Consider the following 24404-nt stretch of genomic DNA (forward strand, 5'->3'; position numbering starts at 1 on the left):
TATCACAAAGACACAAACTATTAATTTTTTTATTCTATTGCTATTTCTTTAGTTAAAAATTCACCAAAAACAATGTATTAGTCTTATCTTCCATTTTTACCGTTTACCAAATTAAATATCTGTTCTAATTTTCTTTTGTCAAATCTTTATCTTTTGCATATCTTATTTTGGGGTCAAATTGTTAAATCTTTATTATATATGCATCCTTTATTTACTGACATTTCGAAAAATCCAAAGCTCACTAAGTTATGGAGGGCAAATTTGGGAATTCAAAGAATGACGAGAGGATATATATAAAGGTCTCCATGTCGTCGTTATCTTATTTAATCAAAACATTATAACAAAAAAAACATCCAAAGCTAGAAAAAAAACGGTTCATCGGATTATATATCCAAAGCTAAAAGAAACTATAGAAAACATATATATATATATATACACACAATATTACATATCGAGATTATTATTATTGCAAGTTATGGCGTTTGATGAAGATATGAAAATGGCGTCTTTCTTGAGAGAAGAAGAAGAACAGCACTATTCTTCGTTATCAAGACTCTCCGTATGTTCCAACTACGACGGCGACGAAGCCGACGACGAACCTTCTGATTCCGACTATAAACGTGGCGGCGGCGGCGGAGGAGATAATAAGTCTTTGGAGGAGGAGCTTAACTTTTCAGATTCTGACAAAGGTTCAACGGGTTGTCAGTCACTTCCGGCGACACCTCCGAGACGAAGACGACGGCGAGGAGGATATTTGGGGGTGAGTTCACCGGTCTCCGGAGATAAAGCTTACGCTAGCGAGAACGAAGTTCAAAAGGAGAGCAAGAATCAGAGGAGGATGAGGAGGAGGTTGAGACCGGAGTATCCACCGTGGGTTGATAGCATGCGGAGGAGTTACGTCGGAGATGAGCATAGCGGTCACGGTGGTTACGGAGGAGGAGTGGTGGTTGTGACGAGGCCGATAGGAGGAGGGAGGCCATTGTGTATGGATTTAGGAGAAGTGAAAGCTTGTAAAGATTTAGGATTTGAGCTTGAACCGGGTCGGGTTTCGTATTCCGGGTCAACGATGGATACTAGTAGTGGCGGCAACTCTCCTATCTCTTCTAACCACCGCATTTCCAGTCCTGGTTAGTCCCCAACAAATACATCCCAAACAAACAAAGCTTTCTTTTTTCTTTTTCTTGGCTCTTTGTTAAAAATCCAAAAAAACTTTTAAATATGTCTTTTCTTTTGGTGGATTTATGTGCACTAAAATATCTAAACTTGAATTTGCAAAATGGGGTGAAATTTACTTGTATATATCTCATTAGCATACGTGTGATTTTACTTGTATATGTTTCAAAACTCATGCAGAAAACTTGATTTTTCCCACTGAAATGTACTTAAAAAGGTTTATATATATTTTTTGGCTAATGTAGTTTGTGGTAAAATAATTGAATTTACAGCATTATGATATATGGGTTTAATTTGAATATTTTGTTTTGTGTTCAGGGGATGATCCTAAGGACGTGAAAGCGAGGCTTAAGGCGTGGGCTCATGCTGTGGCTTTTGTGTCCACTACTCATCATCAACCTCCTAATTCTTTATGATTCCCCCTCTCATACATTTTGTTTTTTTCTCACTTCAAAAACATAAGAAATAACAAAAAAAAAAAAAAAAAGAAAAAATCGAACTTCCAAACATTTTCGAGTTGCATTTTGAGTATTTTTTTTTTGGTTTTTCGTAAATGTTTTACAGATTCTCTTCTGTTTTTTTGGTGTGTTGAGTGTGATTTTTGGCAATTGATGTGGACTCATAAGCCAAAAGTATAGAGTTACTACATTTCTATTAAGTTTGATGATTGGCTTCTCCCAGCATTGTAATATTCAACATTTTACATTATTGAAAGGAAAAAAAATTACTCTAACTAATTTAAACTCAGAGGTGTACCAACGAAAGAATAGTTTTTACTTCCCAACAACGGGAAGAGAAAAAAATCATTAATATAGTGTTGTGTATATGAGAGGCTAAGAAGAAACGGATCTAGTAGCGACGACTGGATCTTGTGGCTCATCATCGAACTGATATTTGCTGTAAACTTGGAGAAAGAGATCACGGCAAGGGACGGTGGCTCCAAGCTTGATACAAGCCAAGAAAGCTCCGGATAGTTTACGGTGAAGGCTATAGGCTTCATCTGGTGGTGGTGTAAGTCTATGTTTCAACATAGTTGCTCCTAAATTGGAGATGCTAGAAGCAATGTTGTTGGTTCGGAAAGCGTAGCCACCAGGTTCTGCAAAAGGTAGACCCACGATGAATCCGGCTTGGACATGAGCGTCTAGCATTACGTCTGATTCATCTCCGTTTAAGAACCCGAGTCTCTTTGACATTTCAATCACTCCTTCACTGTCTTTTTCTGCACATGCCATCACCTGAAAAAAAAGGTTCCAGACAATGTTCTCAAGAATTCAATTTTCAGTTTCTTTTACGTATGCAAAGAGAGTGGACTCGATATGATTATTTTACCATTCGTAGATAGTCATCGACAAATTTCTTGGGGTAATCACGGGCTGCTCCAAAATCTATAAGATTGATTGTATTTGTGGCTTCATTGTATAAGAAGTTACCCCAGTTAGGATCTGTCTGCATAAAGCGGAAGACAAAAAGCTCTTTCAAAGTGAGTTCGAGCATCTTCCTTCCAACATAATCTCGTGTTTTCTGATCTAACAAAGCTACTTTATCAATGGGGATCCCTGTGATAACATGTTAATAGCAAAAGATTAGTTCATCATAACATTCTAACAAATCGTCGGAGCAGAGTAAGCAAAATTGTAGTTACCAGATATAAGTTCTGTGGTTAGAATCTTTTTGCTTGAAATTTCATCTACCACACGCGGAACATAAAACCCTGGAGTGTCTGAAAGCAAATCACGAAAGCGCTTTTGACTGACTGCTTCGATTTCATAGTTACACTCCTGAGCCAATTCCTCTTTAGCAACCTGCCAAAACCTTCGTCATGAATCTCAAGTCACAGACAAATTAATCGTTTGTAATGTACATTGCCTAAATCGTTAAGGATGATTATCAATTTATCAATCCAGTATCTTTTCTTCTACGTCTTCTGATTATGAGTGTTTTGTCTATATCTTACATATAAAACCATGTTATCAGGAACCTGAACTTATAGCTCAACTAACGAGAAGATAACAATACCTTTATAGCTCTGTCCAGAAAGAGTCCCTTTGGAATTAGATTAGTATAATTCAATAAGCGTCTGACATTTTCAATATCACTTTCAATGCTGTTGGCAACACCAGGGTACTGAATCTTCATTGCAACTTCTATTCCATCTTTAGTGACAGCTCGGTGCACCTAAAACATCATCATATAAGGAAAATATTATAAAAAGGATTCAACACATTCACAAGAACGAAGCATCACACACACACATTCTACAATCAAACTACAGTCCAAGCAAAAACAAGGCTAGTACCTGACCAATACTCGCTGCTGCTATCGGTTCATAATCAAAACTAGTCAACTTGGATTGCCAATTAGGACCTAACTCAGCATCCAAAACAGGATTAAGTTGGCTCCTCGGCATCACATCTGCACCTTGACGCACATATTCCAGAGCATTCAAAATCTACAAAAGAACCTATCTTTATGTCAAATCAAGGGATAACAAACTACCAAAACAGAGAAACAATTAGATACAAATCTAAGGTATTTACCGGAGCAGGGACAAGACTCTCGTCCTGTATACTCAACATCTGGCCAACTTTAAGAGCAGCTCCACGCATTTCACACAATCCAAGAGCCAATCTCTCAGCATTTTCCTTAGACATTATAGATGAAAGCGCAGGTTTATTTTCTTGTGTAGCTGGTGTCCCATTAACCATCCTATATGTAGATTCTTTAACAGCTCCCCAAGCGAGAGCAGCTCCTAAATTAAAGAACCTTTACAGTTACACAAAAATAAACTCAACTTGTTACACAATTGATTCTATCTAACCTAACGAAGCAGCAAAGTGATTTGTGATTTGATTCCAAATACCCATAAGCTCTTGCAATAGGTGTTGATGGAACCTTCCGTTCTCTAAGTCTCCGTCTCTTCATTGGAGCTGCTACTACTTCCACCACCGACGGAGATGACGCAACAACACCTGATTCGGCATCTCTAACTCCAATAACCTCGCCTGAAACCTTAATCTCCTCTTCTCTATTTGAATTCTTAGCTTCATCGATAAACTCGCTTCTCAGGTCTCTCGAATCGACGACAGGTTCGGTGCTATCAGATCTAATCTCAGGCGTTACGACGACGACGCCAGCTTTGTTACTTTCTTCGTCGAAGTATACGACGGACGGTTCCTTTTCCTTAGATCGACGAATCGAAAGCTCGCGAAGCTTCCCTGAGGTGAGTCCGACTAAGTCGGTGGCGGCAACCAAAACTTTTTTACCTGAAGAAGTAATTAAGCCTTCGAGATCTCCGTTTCTCGCTCTCCGTAACTCCGGTGACTGGTTAATGATCTCTTTGGCTACAAGAGATACGCCATTGACGAGCCTGATTAAGCTCTTGCTCCACGAACTCATCACGAATCAATGACGACGGCAAAAAAAAAAAGTGCTAATTTATTCGTTGATTTGACTTTCCTCTTTTTGTTTGTCTTTTTCCATTTTCTGGGAATTTGGTTTTGAATCGCTTTTGGAGAATTTTCCCGAGAAAATTTTATGAAATATGTGTGTGTGTCTATGCGTTAGACCACGAAGATCGGAGGAAGACGTCGACGAGGAACCGAGGTTTACGTGGGGAGACGACAACCAAGAAACTCCTCCTCCAAGGTTCTACTTTCGGCCCAATTAACTCTTTCCTTATTCGTTGTCATCGTATAAAGCCCATTGGGCCAAACAGAAGTTTTAAGGGTAGCTTTTTTTTTTTTTTTTTTTTTTCATATTTGGAAATTAATGTCAAAATTTATTTCAAGTAAATATGTTGGGTCCATTGTATATAATCCGACACCAAGAATACTATAGTTTTGTTTGTCTCGGGTAAAGTTAAAATTGTACATAAATATTGTACAGATGACTGCTTTATTACATTAACAGTAGAAAACCAACTATAATTGAATATGCTTTCTAGCTTTGTTTTTACTATGTAAGCGTTTTTGCTTATTTAAATTCATATGCCTAAATAAGTACAATGGCTGCGAAAACAGAGGAGGGAATAATATATGCCTAAGGCTAAATACAATGCATCTCCACTCATGAAAGTAACACGAGAAAGAACTATATAACTCATTCGTTTTGTTTTTCTTAACGTAAAAGAAGATCTTATTTTAACTTTCGGTGATATTATTACACTAATCTTTTGTTTATTACTATTTAATTTCGAATATAAAATTGGCCACGCCACTCAGACTTGTCAGGATGGTAAGCAATATAGTTTTCGAATTTAATAAAATATATATGGCACAGTGATTAGTTGGCATCTTACAACAGGAGGTCATCATTTGTCTCTATACATATTAACCAAATTGTATTTCGATTAAGAATTGATTTCTACTCTTTGAGATCTTCAAAAACATCTGAGAGCTTTGACAACAAGACGAAGAAGAAAATGTCCATTAGAGCTCAACAAGAACATCAAAACCTTGAAGGTATAATTTTCCCCTCAAATCTATTTATCTTTTTGAAGTTTTAAGTAATATAGTTTTATAAATTAAATCCTTTTACATCGTTCGTTTACGCTTTTTTGCTCATCTATCCAAGATCTTGAGATCCACAATACTCCATACTTAAGATTTTGGCACACCTGCTGCTTTATGTTCTATGATTCTATCTCTCGAACGTTTTCGCTTTTCAGATTCTACCGATCATATATACTGTATTGATATTTGTGTATAGACTTTTTGCTAAGGTGAAAATCGTTTGTTATTCTTTTATTAAAAGTTCGTTACTGTGATAATTTTTAATACTTCCTCTTGAAGATCATTAGCACAAGTAATTCAAATTCGTAATATTGTTTAGATCATCGACCTAAAAAACACAGCCAATAGGTTTCCTTTCCTCAAAAGCTCATTTGGATCTAGAATTAAAGTTACTTTTTTCTTTTCTTCTCTTATTTAATAATGGCAAAGGGTGTAGTCAATGGCAGTTTAGAGTAATATTATTATAACTTTTGGTGGTTAAAGAATTTTGACATTTTGTATAGATATAGTATACATGGGATGATTCAATTCATCATATTCAAAACTTAGCCAAACATAGTGATGTTATTAAACTTAAGACTAAGACTACGTTTTTTGATAGCTACATCACAAAGAAAAAAAATTGTAGACCGAAAATGTAGAAATACACAGCACTTTGATTAAATATGACCATTTTGTCAAAAATCACATGAACAATAGCTATTCAATATATATGGTTTAAAATAGTTTCACACTTTATTTTAATATAAGTTATAAATAAAATAGTTTTTGCTTATATAAATCAGTTCATCTGTAACTAAAAGTAAAAAAAAAAACTTAAAATAATTAAAATATGTTAACTAGTTTTAAAATAATGATATATATATTGGATGTAAAATTGTAGATATTAAACATTTTGAAAATTTGATATATAAATAAATCTATAATTAATGTATTTTATATGGGCCTCTGTTTGGTTCAAAGAAAATAAAAGGCCCAAATAAAAAGCCTATTAGACTTCATAGTAAATCTTACCAGATCTTGAAGAAACAATGCAATCTTCTCCGATCTTATTATCAGACTTCTCCTCCTCCTTTTACAACCCACGCGCCGCCGCGTTAGCCACTACTTCCGCCGTAACCAATTCACATCCTCCGACGATAAAATTTCACTCTCTATCCTCCTTTTCTCCTTCATCGAAACTAGCAGCTTCTTCTTCTTCTTCTTCTTCTCGTAGATGTTTCACATGCCGGTTTGGCGACGGTTCTTCCCCGTTCGATACGAGCGAGGATGATTATTATAGCGAGGATGAAACTGAAAATGGAATTGAAATCGATGATGAAGATGGTTATTATTGTTTGACAGATGGGAAGACAGAGGAATTGGTAGGCGAAGATGGAGTTCTCATAGAGGTGAAGAAGCTCGAGAAGAGCTCGCGGCGGATTCGTTCGAACATTGGTATGGAAGCGAGTCTCGATTCGGTTTGGAAGGTATTGACTGATTACGAGAAGCTATCTGATTTCATACCAGGCCTTGTTGTTAGCGAATTGGTTGAGAAAGAAGGGAACCGTGTTCGTCTTTTCCAGGTTTGCTCTTCTCAATCCAATTCTTTGATTTGCTTTTGTATCAATGCATCTCCTAAATTCTCCAACTTGGTTAACTTAAGCTTGAGTTCACTTGGTTTAAGTGCTGGTACTTACTGTGGTAGAGCCAACAAGTTAAAATCGAGACGACTCTGTTACTATTGAGCTTTGATGGATTCAAATTTGGAAACTTTCAGACTAATTGTGAAAGCATTTCATATTAGGTCTTGGTTGGATTCAAATTTGGAAACTGTGAGACTAAATTGTGAGTCTTTGAGACTAAATTGTGAATGCATTTCATATTAGCTCTTGGTTGGATTCAAATTTTTAAATTTTGAGAGTAAATTGTGAATCTTTTTTGTTGTTGCCATATTGGTAGAGTGTTTGGAATGTGGTCAAGTTTATGAAAAACATTCTCTGGTTTCTTTGTTGTGATGGACAGCACTCATCTCATTCTTTGGTTTTGTGGTTCTTTTGACAGATGGGACAGCAGAACTTAGCACTAGGTCTTAAGTTCAATGCCAAAGCTGTTCTAGATTGTTTTGAGAAAGAGCTTGAGATTTTGCCACATGGGAGAAGACGTGAAATCGATTTTAAGATGGTAGAAGGAGATTTCCAATTGTTTGAAGGCAAATGGTCCATCGAACAAGTAAGTGTTAAAATAGAATCCCTTTATTGAGAACACGTATATATTACCTTTCCTTTGAGGCTGTTTTTGATTCTTATCTGTCTTTTTTTTTTTTTCCGTGAGTTAGCTCGACAAAGGGATTCAGGGGGAGGCTTTGGATTTACAGTTTAAAGATTTTCCGACGACGCTTGCGTACACGGTGGATGTAAAACCAAAGATGTGGTTGCCTGTGCGGTTAGTTGAAGGAAGATTGTGCAAAGAGATCAAAACTAACCTTATGAGTATCCGAGATGCAGCACAGAAAGTGATTGAAGGTGTTATACATGATCTTTGAGTTTTCTTACAAGCCAAGCTGAGTTAGTGTTCCACCTCTCTGCAGGTTAGATATAGTTTCTTTCTTTCTTCTTTTGTGAATTTTGAAATGTTATGTAAGTGGCTTTATTAATATACACATTGCCCCCAATTGTATATTCTGAATTTTTTGGCTTTGAATATACCAAGTTTTTTTTGGATATGTGATTGTCCCGACCAGAGATGACAAGAAAATTGAGGGTGAATGAATTTGTAGTAAACGAGAATGAATTGCAATACACGAAAGTTGAGAGAGTAAACGAAATTTTTGGGGTAAATCCACAATAAGACGAGTGAACTAGCTCAAAAGTTTCTCACTTTGGATGAACAGAGTTTCCTTCACAATTGTATGCCGTGAAAATTTCATTGAGTTGGGATTAAGATGTTACAGAACTACAGAAGTGTTCAAGTTTATCTAGCGGTGTGATTTGCAGAGTAGAAATTTGTAACAGATGAGAATCACATGTTGCTCTGTTTTTTTTCTTGTTGCTTATAAAACAGATCACTCTGGTCTAAAACAGAGCATCTTTTTTATAAGGTCGAGATCATTCATAGTGCTATGTTTAACCGACACTGCAGAGGAGGCTGAAATTGCGTATTTAGTCGATAGTATGTACACACGAGACATCGGAAGAGTAGTTTAAAAATATCCTTTATATATAATAGAGTAAACATCTTCCTTTAATGTACAAATACAATCATCACTGCTTGAGTCTTCTCCAGATTATAAACTCTCTGGAAGCAAGACTATCATAAGGCTGTAAAACGAGCAACTTATGGCAGACGATGATGATGCAATAGAGGAAGCCAAAAACACCCAATGAAAAGTAAATACAAAAGTTACAAAACATGGATAAAAAAAACCCCATAAACCTGGTATACGCGTAGTTAGTATTATTGATATCAGAAGTTGATGTTGCTCTTGAAGCTCTGACCAAACCGCCAGTTCGAAGGAACAACGTTGAGTGCTGCTTTGATTCTTCCATTGCTGAGTTGAACTTTGAAAGATAGAGATTGACCATTAAGGTAAGTGTTGCTTTGAAAATTAGCACCCCAGTTTCTTGACATTGTCTCCCACTTGTTACTCTTAGATCCTTTGATCCAAACTTTAGAGATCTCACCAGATCCTGCTACGTTTGAGATGAGAACAAGCTCGAAATAGTTCCTACCGTTCATCGTAAATCTCATCCCTCCGCTTCTTCTGCATCCAACTCTTTTGTAAAGAATAGGGACAATTCCAGCTTTGTACTTGGCGATGGTGAGAAACGCAGGCTGAGCCATGTCGAAGTGAGGTCTCGGTGGGTTGCACCATCCTCCATTGTCGCTTGCCTGAGCAAAGTTTGGTGGACAGAAGTTTGTGGCAGTGATTGTGATTGATCTGCCTTTAAGACACCATTGTGGCACTTTGGTCGAGTCGCAGACGATCTGGTAACATCCACCGCATGACTTGCCGTCGTTGAACAGTGCTGTGCTTAACGCCGCTGTGTTGGTCTTGTAACCGTCTGTGTATAGGTTTCCATAACCACAAGCTCCACCTGAAGAAGAAAAAAAATCAACATTATGAGAGAGTTTCTTGACAAAGAAGAAATATTTCTTTTCCAGACGTAAACTAACTAATACTAAACTTTTTGAAACTGAACTGAATCAAGTAAATCAAAATTCGTTAAAAAGACATTTTTTATAAGTATCAAGATTCATGAAAAAGATCATATCGCAATTAGTTATAAAAAAAATAAATGTTTTGTATTATATGAAAATATGTTAACTACATAAGTTTATTATTCTCTTTTTTTTTTCTTTTAAATCAAACTCAAGAATTTAAACAGAACCGAGCGAAAAAAAAACAAAATGTTCATGTCTAGTGTCCGAGACAGTGAGACTTACCCATTGTACCAGAAGCATCACTTCCGCCGTAGAAAGTCGCATGAGCCTTTAACCAACCAGCAGAAACTGAGCTGATCGTCATGGAGAAGATCACTGCTACCAAAAGAGAGCAAATCTTCGTCATTCTTTTTCTTCTTCAAAGTGTTTAACTTTTGATTCTTTTGGTTGATGATTGTAGTGTTGGATTGGATGATAAGACTTAGGTTGGGCTCAGCAGCTATTTATAGTAGAAATCATGCATAGAGCTTGTTTCAATTAAGATATATGTATTAAATTAATTAAGATATGACTTGGAATTAGCGGAAAACGTTGAAAATAATAATATGTTCTGGTGATGATTGATTCAATGATTATAAGAGTGCGAAAAATACGGAGTTTTCAGGCAGATGATAATTAAGTTAATCCTATAAGGGCATGTGACTATAGGTAGTTGCTTTTAGTTTCTTTCATATATTATAAATTTTTCGTTCTCTTTTTCGTAAGTTTTAAATTGTTTTTCTTCTCAACTAAGTTTTTATAAGTCTTTTATGGAGTTTATATATTTTATTTTTAGCGAATGGGTGGTTTTAATTAAGGGTAAAATGGCGTTTAGTAATTAGTCCATAACAAAAAAGGATTAACTAGACTTACATACCAATCTTTTTAAAAAGAGCTATTTCCAACCACTTTAACCAACCAAAATAGTTTTCTTGTTTTCTTCGATAAAACTAGTCGGTTAAAAATATATAACTTGAAAAAAAATATCAAGTGTAGAAACAGACGTGAGGCGTCCCACAGCACATAAAGCTAAGTTTTTGCATCATGCCAAACAAACGTTTTCTTAAATAAAATTCAACATGTAGCTGTATTATATAGTTCTAAATAGGTCTATAGCTTATAGTTCAATCATGTTTTTGTGAAGAATTAGCTATTATCATATTATAGTATACGAAATTCGTATGCAGATTAGATTATATATAGCCAAATGGCAAGTTACAAGTTGTCTTAATAATCGGCAATGAATGTAGAATGTAGAATCAATGAGTTTGAGTTGAAAATTCAACGTACGACATAAACTGATAAGTGCTCCTCCATTTTACGCAAATTCCGTGGTACGTTCCAAGTTGCCAACTTACGCTGATAACTTAGTTTATCTATTACTAATTAATAAGTCTTCGGTAATTTTGAAGTTAATTATTTTTTTTTTCCAACTAAACATTAAATTATATTTAAAAAGAATTCTAAGATTGGTTGTCCAAACAGGAAAATAAGAGTTTACAAAAAAAACTTTCATAAATTAAAGATCTCGAAAAATGAGCAAGACAGTCTGCTCTTACATTGGACACACGAGGGATCCTGATAAGAGTGAAGGAAGGGAAGGAGGACCTAAGCAAGGAAAAGTCATCCAGCAGATTCGAAAATGTGGGCCAGTCATCAGGCGTCTGTACCATCGCAACTAACTCTGCACAATCTGTCTCAAAAGCTTGACAGTCGACACTAACCACTAGAAAGGATTCCATAGCCCAAATCAAAGCTTGTAACTCCGCGTGGAAGGGAGTAGGATTGCGTCTAAGACTATGTGCTCCCACGAGAAGCGTCTTGTCCTCATTATTACAATATCACCATCCCGTCTAAGTTAATTGTTTTATACTCTTTAGAGTTATTATTATATGACTCTCTCTTACATTCTATTTCAACCGGAAAAAACAGCAAAATCTCTTGATTAATGATCATCCTTAAGTTTAATTAGAAAAGTAATGATGGTACAATGCAAGATATAGTTATGAAAACAGTTGCGGATTGTCTTAAACTATATATTCATTCCACCCACAGATTGATATATTTAATACGGCGCTTCAACCTAACCTTGAGATTTCAGAAATGGTCGAAGTCAAACGTTATAATACACAAAGTACGTTTTCGTAAGATTATCGATTTATCAGTCATGTAATATAAATTATATAGGTACCCTAATATTATGGCATATCTAATGGTACGTCCACGTACTTATCACATGGGTGATGGCGCTGATTCCATTTGATAAACTCACACATGGACCAACCACTCTCCATTTCAATGATAAATTTCATTTTTTATACATATTATCAACTATTTGAGGGTATATCGAATTATACGGATAAATATGGGGGAAAAAAAAATTAAAGTACCATGGTACAGTACGTATAAGTCTAATAGATAAAGATAATTTTTATGTATAAACCAAGCAAATCATATTCATTCTTTATTTCAAGTAATCATCCATTTTTATGATGTACCTTATGATTAATTGAGTCACCGTGAACCGACCTAATTTGTTATCTGCAAGTTATATAATGAGAATATGAAGTAGATACGACAAGGAGCAGAAGATAATTAAGAAAATACCACAATTTGTACAGTAAATGTCTTTCCCCGGTGGTAAAAACCGTAGGTAACCCTCGTCGAGGGAACATCTAGTATAGGTACGTATCATTATTTATTTGAATTTCATTTTGTAAAGCTAATAAATTGATTTATCTTCGTAAGTATACGCAACCTTTCACAGCCACATATTGCGTAGGTATTACTGTACAACGTTTACCTTATTCAAGACTGACGTTGTTCTAATTAAATCAGTAAAAGAAACTCAAACGCCGATTGAAAAAACCCAAATTATCCATTTGACGTCCGACCCTCGTAAGTACGTGTTACCAGTTCTTCTAGGGTTTGTTTTGGGTTCATGGTGGTTATTTTTTTTGGTTTATGTTGACATAGGCCTTGAATGGAAGCCTCTTATTTAGGTAATCGATAAACAGATTTTGAAAAATGCAATTCGTTTAATATTCAATATTTTTCTAATAAATTTGTGGTTTTGCAAAATAGGAAAAAAAAGTAATAAGTGCGGTTTTGGGAAGACAAATAAGGTGTGAACAGCACTTAAAAACCAAAACAAGTTTTATCTAGCGGTTTTACAAATTACGCACTTGGTTATATATATTTTTAATTTTTAATTTTTGTTACTGTTAAAATATTATATATTTATTAATTTTCTTCCACTACTATATACTTCTACGATAAATATATAAGTTCTATCTAGTATTAGTATCTCTTTTCTACTATCTTTCCTTTCATATCATTGTTATATAATATTAAAATAACATTGTATTTTAATAATTAGAGATATTAGGTTTTATATAGTTATGTTTACTTATGTTAGATATATTTTGTATAAAAAATCTATTTACAAAATCTATGAAATATATTACAATTATACCTTATGTTAAATATATATATATATAATTATTAATACAAAATAAATTGAAATATATAATTATACTAGTTATTAAAAAATAATATGAAATCCGCACTCCAAATAGTTTTTCACCAATCAAAAGTTATTTTGTATTGCTTATTTTGTATTAACCGCACTTGTCCTGCAAATATATTTGTCCCGCACGTACCGCAATTGAACCATACCGCACTAGCAAATTTTTTATCCCGCACTATTAAATCCACGGTTACCATTCGGACCCATAATATAAACCAATTGAAAGCAGTCTTTCGCCAACATAGCTAACTCCGCCGCTCTGTATTGTTGACGAATTCTGTCAGAAACGTTAAAAGCTTCAAGGTTCGTAAAATACTGCATGCTACGTAGTAACATATCATGGGTTATTTGTATGTCAATGTGTCTTTTACTAACACCATAGGAACTCCATATCCGAAAACCATAATCATTGCCTACTAAAATACTTGTCCCCTACGCACCCATCCCTATTGTCGACATATCATTTCTCCCGCCTGTGTCCAGGGCAGTCTTGTAATGTTTCAACCTAGGAAAAATGGTATATACCCAAAATTTCTGACATTGTGGTACTTCCTTAGTTTTCTTCCAAAAATGTGGTATACACTTATATAATGCTATGTTCTTTTAAGGATTACATTATTGACTATTAATGATGTCAAAAAGGCAAAAAGATTGATAATCTATAATAAAAAGTTTCTGTTAAGTGCAACTTTGTCAACTATTTAGTTTAATGATGTTAACTTCATTACAAGTTCTAAACTGTGTAATCCACTAAAATTACATTCTAGCGATCATGAATCAAATTGAGTATTTTTTTTTTTTTAGCTAGGCCCTTAATAATTTAGACAGTAATACCTCAAAAATGAGAAAAACAAATAAATCAAATGGTATTATTAGTGCGGTACACGATAGATGTAATAATGTAAATAGGTTACAAGAATAGCCGAAAAATACTGAATAACTTTTAGTGGAAAAAGTGATTTAAATTAATTTCTAGGAAATAAATATAAAACACGAAAACGCTAATTTTAATAGATTAATTACACTTTTTCGAATTATATTTTTTACACGCTAGTTGTATTATAGGCATAGCAGTTTTTGTTTTTATTTTTAAATGTCATAACGTGGACGTTTGATAAATGTTATAAATGGGAAAAAATTTCAGAATTACGTTTTCACATGATTACGTGAACAAGTCACAAGTGGTGTATTATCACCTCAAGACGTATATACCATTACCGTTGCGTTAATTGCTAAAAAAGTTTTGATCACTTCATGACACTAATACATTTGTCATGTACTTAACAATTATGGAAACACAACTCCAAAGTTAAAACTTAAAAGTAAAAACCATTTTATATTGCTTGTGTTGAAGTATTTATTTCTATAACATTTTCACAGCCAACCAGAAAACAATTCCCGGTCACCGGAATCTTTTACCGGATACAACAACCACCACAACATATTATAAACAAACGTTTCATCTTTGATATTAAACCGACGCAACATTTCCATCTTTGATATCAAACCGACGCAACCGGAAGATCATTCGAACCGGCATCAACCTTAAACACATTCTTGTTTGAAGGCAAACCAGCCACTGGTTCATCTTCAATTCCACATTCATTAGTTCCTCTCCTAATCATGAAATAACCATCCTGCATGCAAATTTCATATATCTCAACAACCAAACTCAAAAACTCTAGAAAAACATTCGCAAATTCATTACAAATAACACTTACATCACCCCAGCCTCTGTTCCATTGATTTGCCAACAACTGCAACAATTGAATAACAAACCAAGAACGTTATAAATCTTGGCTAACCTCAAAAGATTTCGATAAGATAATCTCGATATAACGTTTAACAATTAACATTACCCAGTAATCCTCGCCTTCATCGCTAGTTCCCCAACCAATAAGCTTAACAGCATGACCTCCAATGTTAGAACCTGTTATGTGCTTATACACTCCAGATTTGTAATGAGCAAAATCCTAATCAAAAGTTCAAAACAAACCATTAATAATAAGAGTTGTCTAATAATAATTCTTAATCAAAGTCCTAGTCAACAACTTAAAAGTATTAATGTCTTAATTACCTCATAAACGGTAAAAGAGACTTCAACAGGTCCATTCTTATAAATCTCTGCCATAATGTCTTGTGGGCTAGATTTAACAACGTATGTACTAACACTGTAATGCTTCGATTCGCTCCATAGTTTGTTATCGCTAACGCATTTTCTCAAACATTTCGGAGTATCATAGGCCGGTTCACAACCCGGGTGAGAGCATCCGGTATTATCAAAGTATGGATCACACTAACAAACCAAGAAAGAAACATATCATCAAAAAAAACCAATTCCAAATTTAAAGATTTTAAGTGAGACATTGATCGTTTACCTCTTCAGTGACAACACCGCTGTACGAAAAGTATTTCCAAGCAGCAACTGGGTAGCCACCATCACAACCCTCACCACAACGGAATCCACAACAAGCTAAGAGATCATTTACTGATAAAGTAATGTTCTGAATTGGAGAAAAACCAAACAAGAATAAATATTAAGCTTTGGATTGTTTATATCTTAATTTGGTCTTTAAATTGTTAACTAGAATTATTACCATTCCAAATTGGATACAGAATCTATCAGATAGTGATTCAACAGCACCAAACGCCCAGCAAGAACCACAATGTCCCTAAAACCAAAACCACAAATCTCATAAAACCATTTTTTTCAAAAGGTAAATCTGAAGTTACAGGACAACACAAAAGATTGAACTTATACCTGATCTGTTCATAGAGGAGTCAACAAACACAGACCAACAAACCAAGAATTAGTAACCGATGAACGAAATGCAATTTAACACTCAAATTATGGAAAAAAGGCTAAAACCAAACCTAAGATATTTCCAATACTGGTGCACTGTGGCCAATTGGCTCTAGCATCAAATTGTTTAGGTAGCTTCAGAGACGGATCATGGCTTACAACAGGAACACCTAAGAAATGCTTCTTCGGTGTTGGCTTAACACCAAGAAGACGCTTAAACTCTGCAACCTGCAACATACAACAAAAAAATTTATAATATAAATCATCATTAGATTTGTGTTACTCTTTCTTAATAGAGATTTAAAAAGATCTTTACAGTGGCGTTTGAAAATCGATCATTTATAGAAGCTTTCCATCCAGCGTTTGGGTTTTGGTTGATTTTCTTCACAATCTCATCCTGATTAATGCGAAAAAAATCAAAATCAAAATCAAAATCTTGATTAGTGAGAAAAATCAAAATCTTGATTAGTGAGAAAAATCAAAATCTTGATTAGTGAGAATCAAAGTAACAGAACAAATTGATTAAGACAAAACCTGAAGTATCCTCGAGCTCAGTTTCTGTTTGGTAAGATTTTCAGCTGCAATACCCTGGATTAAGACAAAACCCAGAAAGTTTCAGTCAAACAAACTGACAAAGTTTGGATCTTTCTTTGTCTTAGTGTTTAATAGACAATAATAAAGTATAGCTTTTTATATACGCAACCATAATTGATCAACGAACTAAACAATCAAAACATAGCTAATATTGGATCTAAACGAAGCATACAGCTAAACTTCTTAACTTAGGGAGATGATTATGGAAGTTACCTGCAAGTCAAAAGCCAATACCAGCCCTAAGAGCAAGAAAACAGAGGCCAAACAGAGTTTGGTATTGTGATCAGCCATGGTTTAGCTCTTCGATGAAATCCAAAATCAAGAGAGATCTCTTTGTATAAGTAAAACCTCAGTGGTGGGGGAGTCTCCTTTTATAACAGGTAGCAGAAAAAGAGAGAGAGAGAGACAGAGGCTTATCTAGTGCACAATGACACAGACATTTCTTGGGAAACTGAATCAGCCAATGAGTTGTTTTCTTTTGAAGGAGCCAGAAGAAGATCTTAGCCGTTGATTGGTGCAATCTACAGAATCTTAGGTCGTTAAAGGTATACATGGTTGCCACGTTGCGTCATTTACTCATTACACATCGTTCGTAATTTCTTTTATGGGATTGGAGTTGGACCCTTTGTTACGAAATCGCTATACCAATTCAGCAAGTTAACAAATAACAACCATGAATAAGTTTTACTTGTGTATACTCAATTTATCCCAACAAATCTTATTTCCTTTTTTTCTAGGTTCGTTGTTGATTTACTGTTTAACCAAGTTCTCAACTAAAATCCTGAATAAATTAGTGGTAAGTAATAAAATCCTTAATTATTTGAAAACATATTTGTAATTGTATCTCAAGTCATTTAGTCAATCTTTTTTTTTTTTTTAAGTATGATTATTTTTCTAATTTATGTAAAGAGTAGGGTTTTACTGTATCCCAAACCCAAAGTTTTATTACTAGACAGAGTCCATGACAACCGAATGCTTACAAGTTTTATGACTGGTCAAGAAAGAACTATTCGTGATATTCGAATTTGATTACAAGACATTATTAGTGTGGGAATTGCGGTGAGCTTTGTTGAGACAATTGAAAGCGTCGGTGTAGGAGACAAAGCCCATGAACCAAAATTCAAACCCATCTCGTGTCACCATATGCACATACCTCTCACTTGGCTTTAACACGTTCGATGATGAACTAATGCTACTTATCTTCTCCAACTCCATCACCACCTATATCAGCACAACATTTTTAATGAACGAATCTTCAAAAAATAAGGTTTGAAACTCGTGGTCTAACCTTGTAGTATGTAGGAACAACACCATTTCCACCGGCAGAAGGAGGAAGACGAATGGCATAGTCGCTACAGAAAGCGATCCTTCTGTTGGAAACGTATAACATTCCTGTCACTGGTCCTGAAGTGGTTGATATGTAGCAAACAAACGAATCTAAGAGTTTCTCTGCCGCAAAAACACCAAACTCTCGCCGAAACACTCTCCCTGGTCCTCCTTCAACGATCATCTTAGTGCCTTGAGTAAGCCTAGCCATTGCTGCATCACTTATGCTTGGACTAAACTTAACTGTTCATCATCGCCGGTTTCATGCATATATAAACCATAGATTATTGTTACAAAAATATCAGAGCTATGTTTTAACTTTTAAGAATCGATTATAAGCCGACAAGCTCACGTACGGTGGTCTTTTAAACCGAAGGCTAATGCTTCCGCTTTGCGAGTTACGTTCTCTGCTTTCTTCCCACAACGATTAAACACATCAAGAACCTTATCCTTCGACCCTAGATATTATAGATAGGTGCAATCAAGATTTATCATCGAACACTATTAAATTTATTTAAAAAGATAGCTGATAAACTTAATTATAAAACACGAATTAACCCATCATTTTGTAGACTTACTCTTACCAGAAGCTGAAGTGGGAGTAGTAATCTGGACGTAAGGATTATTATAACGACCGCCATGGCCATTGGTTTTGTGATTAGTCGCCGAGTCGTCCTTGTATTGTTGTGTACTCATGATATCACCTAGTGATGTAAAAGGAACATAGATGACGTTAATATAGAGGGAGGAGGCCCGTGGGTTGTACGCTATCGTACCTTTTTTATTCGTTACTTTTGAGGATTCGGATAAAGACAAAATTCTCCATAGATGGATGGTGTAGATGCACTTGTCATTATTCCTTTCATGATAATGTGTTTTGACTTTTGAAAAAAAGTTAAAAGTGTTAAACTCTGTTTTGTTTTCTTCTAGAAGCTAGATACCGTAATTGATAGAAAGTAAAGTTATGCGGTCAAAAAAGAAATTTTGAAAGATTAAAGGGTATATAAATAAATATATAAAACTTCCTAATTTTCTTCTTCTTCAGTTGCTTCTTTCTCTCGCCGCCACAATTGTTTACAGAGACAGTGAATTTGGGAGATCCATCCATCATTGTTTAGATGTCTTGGAGAGGAAGAGGTAGCTTCGGTGGTGGTGCTGACTATGGAAAGCCTGAGCCTTTTGAAATTTTCCCTGTAAGTTTTTTTTTTAAAACAAAACTTCTCTCTTAAAGGTTGAAACTTTTTTATAAATTGCAGATTCTGTGTGGTTGTGTTGATCTTTGAGGGTTTTTTTTTTTTTTTTTTTTGTTTTTGTATTGCTGGGCAGGAAATAACGTTACCTGATCGGAAATTAGTATCAATAGACACTCAATTAGTGCAAAGCTATAATAGTTTCAATAGGTTTTGGAGAAACTCTCCTTATCATTTAGGCGATGGTGTTTTAATGAGAGGTATCTCCACTTACAAGCTTTGAATTTTACTTTTGTTATGTGTATTCTCTCTAATTAAAGCTAAGAGCTTTTTTTTGTTCTTAACAATCATTATCAGAGAATGAGAGTTTAGACATTGAGAGGTTCTCAGACTCGTTGAAGCCGAAGAGCAAGTCTAATAATAAGGGATCTTTCTATGATTTTCTTGTTCTTAGACCTGATAACTTCCCTAAAGAACTTCTTGGAGGTTTGGATTCAGTTTCATCTCATACCTGTTTAGTTTAGATAATGCAATTTGTTGTTGATTTTATAAATGGGAATGTGATTTCAGATAATCGAAGAGAACGGCCTGTGAAGAGAGCAAAATGGAGTCAAGAAGCAGGTACATTGTGTTTGTTTTTTATCAACAGTGTAATAACAAGAATCTCAGGTTTATGTTTCGTTTTGCAGATTTGTTGAAATTGGATGTGTTTGAAAAGCTTGAAGCTAAGCATAAGGTATGAAAAAAAAAACACATTTTTTTGTCCAGTGAAATGGTTTTTTTTTGGAGCACTTCACAGTAACGTTTTTTGGATTTTGTTTGGTTAGGCTGAAGGCGCGGAGGAGAAAGAAGAAGGAGAAGATGATGAAGAAGTTGAGGAATCAGATGGAGAAGAATCTGATAACGGAGATTATGATCAGGTTCTACTTATTTTCCATATTTTATGGTGGAAATGAAACATTGTGATTCTTTGGTTTAAAACTTTGTTCTTAAATGTTTTGTTTTTGTAGAATCAAGACTTTGATGATGATGACGATGATTATAATCAGGCGGATGATGATTGTAAGCACTCAAACTTTATTCTCTGTTTCCATGAAACTTGTTAACGATTCTAACTAACTTTGTTTCTCTTGTTTCTTGCCAATATAGTTGAAGCAGTTTATTGAGAGCACCCTTCTGTTTCCCAAATGAATCAAGTTTTGCAGACAACAGAAGCTGAGCATGTCCCAAGCTTTAGGGGTTTTAGGTAAAAACTTTTTTAAGGATTATATTGGTATTTATTTGTTATTCATATTGGAACCATCCGTCTAAGAATACAAAATTCACTTTCAAGGGTACGAAGTTATGTTTTTCAGTATCTTGATATCCAAATTTGATTGAAAACTGTGCAGCTTGATGTATTCGTATACACTTGTTCATGTTACTGTCTCGATGAAATTTCTTCACTCAAGAATATTACTATTCTTCCATGAAGTTAGTAGATCATCTGTATTATATATTTATATATAAAATAACAACTACGCAAATAAATAGTCTCTTTGGTTCCACTAATAATTCAATTTTATACGCATTCCTCAAGCTTAAAAAGCAAATCAAACTTTGTCCTCCAAGGCTTTTCACTGCTTGTGTGATCATGAAACGATTGCTACATTCTGTAACCTTGTAGTTCTTCTTAATTCCAGCTGAAACCGTTCAAATCAAACTGTTTCGGACGCGTTCTGTCATACTCTCCGTCACGTGTATTAAGCTGTACGGGTATGTGTTTTGAGCTTGCAATCTTCACCATTCTCGTTGAAACTTTTCTTCTTTATACTCTGTTGTTGCTACTCCCTCCTCTGTGTTCATGTAATCCCACTCCTATTGGCAATCTTTTAGTGCTTCTCCTTGAAGACGAGATTCTCAGTTCTGTGTTGTTAATCATTGTGGAAAGATATGGCCTGTTATGATTATCTCTGAGGCCTTCTTCTTCTGCCCATGTGAGATCCATTTTATGGTTGAATGGCTCTTTCATTTTCTCTTTCTGCTCTAAGTTGAATCTCCAATATATGTTCTTAATCCCAGTCTGTTCTCCAGCATCTTTGGGGCTTTCTGGGATTCTTCAGTTAAGGTTAAGCAACTGTCCAGGGAAGAGTTAGGTTGATAAGTTGTTTGCATCTGTTGATGGCGTAGATTCTGCAGGTCTTTTGGTTCTAGGAAACTAAAGTCTGGATATTCTGGTGACACTTAAGTTTCTCATTCTTAGAGTTGAGTTTTGTTGCTTCAATTCCAGCTGCACCTAAGTTCTGTCTTCCAAGAGTCTCTTGTCCTTTCTCCAGAATTGATTACAGGTACTTTCCTTGAGCCTCTATCCTGAGCTGCAAATGTCGCTATACCTGGCTCAGTTTAATATGTTTTAATGAAATCATATAAACTAAATGCTTAGTTCTTGTGTCTTTTTCATGAGAGTTAGTGAACTTGGCTCGACTTGATTGGTCTTGTTACTACACATATAGGAACAAAAAAATCCAGATAACACTTATTGCAGCCTTAATTATAGTGAATCCACAGAGTACAGTATATGATACCTCAAGTTGCTCGTGTAACCTTCTCTGAATTTCTGTTTGCATTTGAACGGCATCACTTATGGGCAAGTTCCTGGTTGCACTAATCTCTCACTGTTTCTTTCGTCTGCTTCAGAGGGATTTTCTTCTACCATGGTCATCAAACCTAAAACAGGTTACTTAATACTTAATGTCTATAAGGCTGATTATCAAAGATGGTTGTATTAGCTAATACTAATAGCATGACGTGCTATCTCCTCGAAGCTGGCTTCATTAATTGAATAAGAGTTACATGATATGACATAAGGTTTACATTTTTTTTTATTTGTTTTCCATGTATGCAGAAATAAAAAAAAAGGTTTAGGCATGGTGATGTTGAAAACAGTCATGATTGCCTTGAGCTTCGTAAGAGTTGGTAAGGCTGCCAGTTCTCCTTATTTCTCTGGCCAGTCTCTTTTGTGAGCGGAAGTTTTTGATGTTTTGCTATGCGGAAGTTTCCAACTGGATTGATGATATAGGTTGTTAATTTCATGAGACACATTTGGCTTGATAATATTGCTGCAATCTGATTGATGCTGGAGTTTATTATAGTCAGATTGAACAGTAGAGCCAATGAGGAAGGGTCTAGACAGGCTACATCTTTGCACATTATAATCCCAATTTCCAACATATGTCCCAATCAAGTATACTCTTTTTTCTGGCTCTGGCTCCTATCATATATATATAGCTCTGTATACATTTGTTGAACACATTCTGTCCCATCTGCAATGGCCACATTAATAACCATCTGCACTGTTACAAGCCTACAAACTTGTACGGCCTTGTGTTTTTACTTTTTTCAAACGGCCTTGTGTTTTTACTTTTTCAAAAGTCAAACAGAATTACTTATTGAAGAGTACCTTGTTCGTTAGTTATATAATATTCGGCTTATTGAGGTGAAAGCTTTCTTGGCAAACAATTGAGTTTGGTTCCTTCCTGATTACTATGCCATGGGCATTATACTCATTTTAGTCTGACGCAAATTTCTCTCCACATCCAAGTAATCTAATCAGAAGAATTGTATAAAACCAAAAACAAAAGAACCAATTCAGAAGAAATATTCGAATCTATCCATTGAAGGATAATTGGATTTTAAGGGTGAAAAAGGAGAGCTTTTTCACTCGTAAAAACTGATTCAAGCTTTGATATAAGCCTCTGTCTGAACCAGAAGGTGTTCCTATATTTCACCTTCTCGTTATTCGGAGGCTATAGACATAACACACATATACATATCTAAACACGAACTCTGGAAACTGATGTCTGAAACTTTTTGAGGAAGAAGCTTCAGTTTAAAGTAAACAATAAAGCTTCTCCACGGAACAAAAAGCCACAAATCAAAACAATACAGAAACGTATTGATGATCATATTGATCTCCGCCTCCTAACTAAGCCAAAATATGAAATTGCCTAAAAACTTAGGGTTCATAAAGCTACTCAAAGGAGGCAGATTTATCCCCAAAAGAAAACCTTAAAATGAAAAAACAAGAACAAAGAGACTTGACAAAGAAGAAGATGCTGATCTTACAAAGAGATGAGTGGGCGCTGCCCTTTTTATTCACTCTGTTTTCTAGGGTTTTTAGTGGTTTAGGGTTTATGACTATTTTACCCTTTTCTAAATAACCGATTGTATAGTTTTTTTTGGTCTGGTTTTCTAAAACCACCCAATCAACATACTGTACGTATTGTATTTTGGTTCATATTTTGATGAAGTGTGGTTAGATAGTGACATAGTGTAATAGTAGCTTAGAGCCAACTTTGAGGTCAGTATTTTCGCTAGCCTAATTATTTCCGTCTAAAAATGTTTGATAAGAGATAGTTTTTAGTTTAGCATAGGATGATTGTGTCTGTGTCTGAAGATATAACGTTACATAGTGGTAATTCAAGCCTATTCAAGGATCTTAATATTAAAGTCAATGCCACTCTCGCATGTTGAAATTTTTTTCGTATGTACAGATTGTGTAAATGAGTTATGTAAAAGAGAACAATTTTTTTTTTTTTTTTTGAAATTCTTATATTTTCCATAAGATTTTTTTTTAAAATTTAAAATCCTTCAAAAAAATTATTACATCACAATATCAAACATCAAAATCCTTTAAAAAATTTATCACATCACAATATCAAACATGATGCCTCTTTTAACTCATTTATATGAGTGTCACCATATGTCGTATCATGATTTTTTAGCAGATCAAAATTAAAATATAACAATACGTAAAATAAACCAAATTGAGTTGATTTTAAGTATATAAACCGATGATATTAAAGAAAGGTTTTAAAGACACAAAGTCTGCCACTAGTACATCTTCGAGGACCTCGATCTTCAAAGTTGAATTTGTGGAGGCTAACGAATTTTTGAAGTTGTTTGGATTTAAATTTGGTCTATTAGCTAAACTATTTGGGTTTTATGTCAGTCAATAATTAATCCCTAAATGATCCAGTGATTTTTTTTTTTTTTTTTTTTTTTGTAAAAACTAATTTCTTTGATATGATAAAGATTGATCACAGAATATGATTATA

At 34.8% G+C, this 24404-nt stretch overlaps 7 protein-coding genes, 2 non-coding genes and 1 pseudogene across 23 annotated transcripts; 3 read left to right on the forward strand and 7 right to left on the reverse strand.

Moving 5' to 3' along the window:
* Positions 1 to 274: 274 nt before the first annotated feature.
* LOC104707936 (uncharacterized) lies at positions 275 to 1906 on the forward strand. The gene is made up of 2 exons (XM_010424396.3): positions 275 to 1127; positions 1492 to 1906. The coding sequence occupies exons 1-2, from the start codon at positions 476 to 478 to the stop codon at positions 1587 to 1589; spliced, it is 750 nt and encodes a 249-aa protein (XP_010422698.2). The 5' UTR covers positions 275 to 475; the 3' UTR covers positions 1590 to 1906.
* Positions 1809 to 4865, reverse strand: LOC104707937 (protein ABC transporter 1, mitochondrial). 3 transcript variants are annotated; one of them, XM_010424397.3, is made up of 7 exons: positions 4034 to 4865; positions 3711 to 3936; positions 3470 to 3622; positions 3190 to 3348; positions 2816 to 2975; positions 2503 to 2729; positions 1809 to 2408 (listed from the first exon to the last, which is right to left on the reverse strand). In XM_010424397.3, exons 1-7 carry the CDS (start codon positions 4567 to 4569, stop codon positions 2007 to 2009), a joined length of 1863 nt encoding a protein of 620 aa, XP_010422699.1. In that variant the 5' UTR covers positions 4570 to 4865; the 3' UTR covers positions 1809 to 2006. The 3 variants fall into 3 exon arrangements, with proteins under 3 accessions (XP_010422699.1, XP_087318525.1, XP_087318526.1); XM_087462399.1 differs by having other exon boundaries at positions 3711 to 3922; positions 3992 to 4786; XM_087462400.1 differs by having other exon boundaries at positions 3711 to 3922; positions 4034 to 4759.
* A 429-nt stretch (positions 4866 to 5294) lies between these two features.
* On the forward strand, positions 5295 to 8388 carry LOC104707938 (uncharacterized). 3 transcript variants are annotated; one of them, XM_010424399.3, is made up of 4 exons: positions 5295 to 5633; positions 7029 to 7249; positions 7728 to 7895; positions 8002 to 8388. In XM_010424399.3, the coding sequence occupies exons 1-4, from the start codon at positions 5594 to 5596 to the stop codon at positions 8206 to 8208; spliced, it is 636 nt and encodes a 211-aa protein (XP_010422701.1). In that variant the 5' UTR covers positions 5295 to 5593; the 3' UTR covers positions 8209 to 8388. The 3 variants fall into 3 exon arrangements, 2 of the variants coding, with proteins under 2 accessions (XP_010422701.1, XP_010422700.1); XR_015563125.1 differs by lacking the exon at positions 5295 to 5633 and having other exon boundaries at positions 6655 to 7511; XM_010424398.3 differs by lacking the exon at positions 5295 to 5633 and having other exon boundaries at positions 6681 to 7249.
* Positions 8389 to 8861: 473 nt separating this feature from the next.
* On the reverse strand, positions 8862 to 10303 carry LOC104707939 (putative expansin-A17). Its single transcript, XM_010424400.3, has 2 exons — positions 10110 to 10303; positions 8862 to 9760 (listed from the first exon to the last, which is right to left on the reverse strand). The coding sequence occupies exons 1-2, from the start codon at positions 10231 to 10233 to the stop codon at positions 9129 to 9131; spliced, it is 756 nt and encodes a 251-aa protein (XP_010422702.1). The 5' UTR covers positions 10234 to 10303; the 3' UTR covers positions 8862 to 9128.
* A 4401-nt stretch (positions 10304 to 14704) lies between these two features.
* LOC104707940 (cathepsin B-like protease 3) lies at positions 14705 to 17475 on the reverse strand. Its single transcript, XM_087460410.1, has 10 exons — positions 17006 to 17475; positions 16733 to 16786; positions 16515 to 16595; positions 16265 to 16426; positions 15993 to 16067; positions 15774 to 15899; positions 15473 to 15691; positions 15255 to 15368; positions 15117 to 15152; positions 14705 to 15032 (listed from the first exon to the last, which is right to left on the reverse strand). The coding sequence occupies exons 1-10, from the start codon at positions 17081 to 17083 to the stop codon at positions 14898 to 14900; spliced, it is 1080 nt and encodes a 359-aa protein (XP_087316536.1). The 5' UTR covers positions 17084 to 17475; the 3' UTR covers positions 14705 to 14897.
* Positions 17476 to 17708: 233 nt separating this feature from the next.
* Positions 17709 to 18946, reverse strand: LOC109124721 (GEM-like protein 2). Of its 2 annotated transcripts, none has more exons than XM_010424403.3 (4): positions 18703 to 18946; positions 18475 to 18576; positions 18081 to 18361; positions 17709 to 18013 (listed from the first exon to the last, which is right to left on the reverse strand). In XM_010424403.3, exons 1-4 carry the CDS (start codon positions 18812 to 18814, stop codon positions 17822 to 17824), a joined length of 687 nt encoding a protein of 228 aa, XP_010422705.2. In that variant the 5' UTR covers positions 18815 to 18946; the 3' UTR covers positions 17709 to 17821. The 2 variants fall into 2 exon arrangements, with proteins under 2 accessions (XP_010422705.2, XP_010422704.2); XM_010424402.3 differs by having other exon boundaries at positions 18697 to 18852.
* Positions 18947 to 19057: 111 nt separating this feature from the next.
* LOC104707942 (uncharacterized) lies at positions 19058 to 22691 on the forward strand. Of its 10 annotated transcripts, none has more exons than XR_015563128.1 (13): positions 19158 to 19311; positions 19445 to 19568; positions 19666 to 19794; positions 19879 to 19929; positions 19998 to 20044; positions 20136 to 20228; positions 20319 to 20370; positions 20458 to 20554; positions 20991 to 21063; positions 21184 to 21284; positions 21382 to 21635; positions 21985 to 22023; positions 22193 to 22691. XR_015563128.1 is itself a non-coding variant. In XM_010424404.3 (8 exons), exons 1-8 carry the CDS (start codon positions 19237 to 19239, stop codon positions 20472 to 20474), a joined length of 588 nt encoding a protein of 195 aa, XP_010422706.2. In that variant the 5' UTR covers positions 19158 to 19236; the 3' UTR covers positions 20475 to 20758. The 10 variants fall into 10 exon arrangements, 1 of the variants encoding a protein (XP_010422706.2); XR_015563130.1 differs by having other exon boundaries at positions 21478 to 21635; XR_015563126.1 differs by having other exon boundaries at positions 21184 to 21635.
* Positions 20892 to 21925, reverse strand: LOC104709820 (myb-related protein 1 pseudogene; annotated as a pseudogene).
* A 251-nt stretch (positions 22692 to 22942) lies between the features above and the next one.
* Positions 22943 to 23097, reverse strand: LOC147940433 (small nucleolar RNA snoR138). Its single transcript, XR_015564931.1, has one exon. It is a non-coding gene; the product is annotated as a small nucleolar RNA snoR138 (small nucleolar RNA).
* Positions 23098 to 23141: 44 nt separating this feature from the next.
* On the reverse strand, positions 23142 to 23283 carry LOC147940434 (small nucleolar RNA U19). The gene has a single exon (XR_015564938.1). It is a non-coding gene; the product is annotated as a small nucleolar RNA U19 (small nucleolar RNA).
* Positions 23284 to 24404: the final 1121 nt, after the last annotated feature.

The sequence above is a fragment of the Camelina sativa genome, chromosome 8 (assembly GCF_030686135.1).
Source record: "Camelina sativa cultivar CO46 ecotype springtype chromosome 8, ASM3068613v1".
Taxonomy (NCBI): Eukaryota; Viridiplantae; Streptophyta; class Magnoliopsida; order Brassicales; family Brassicaceae; genus Camelina; species Camelina sativa.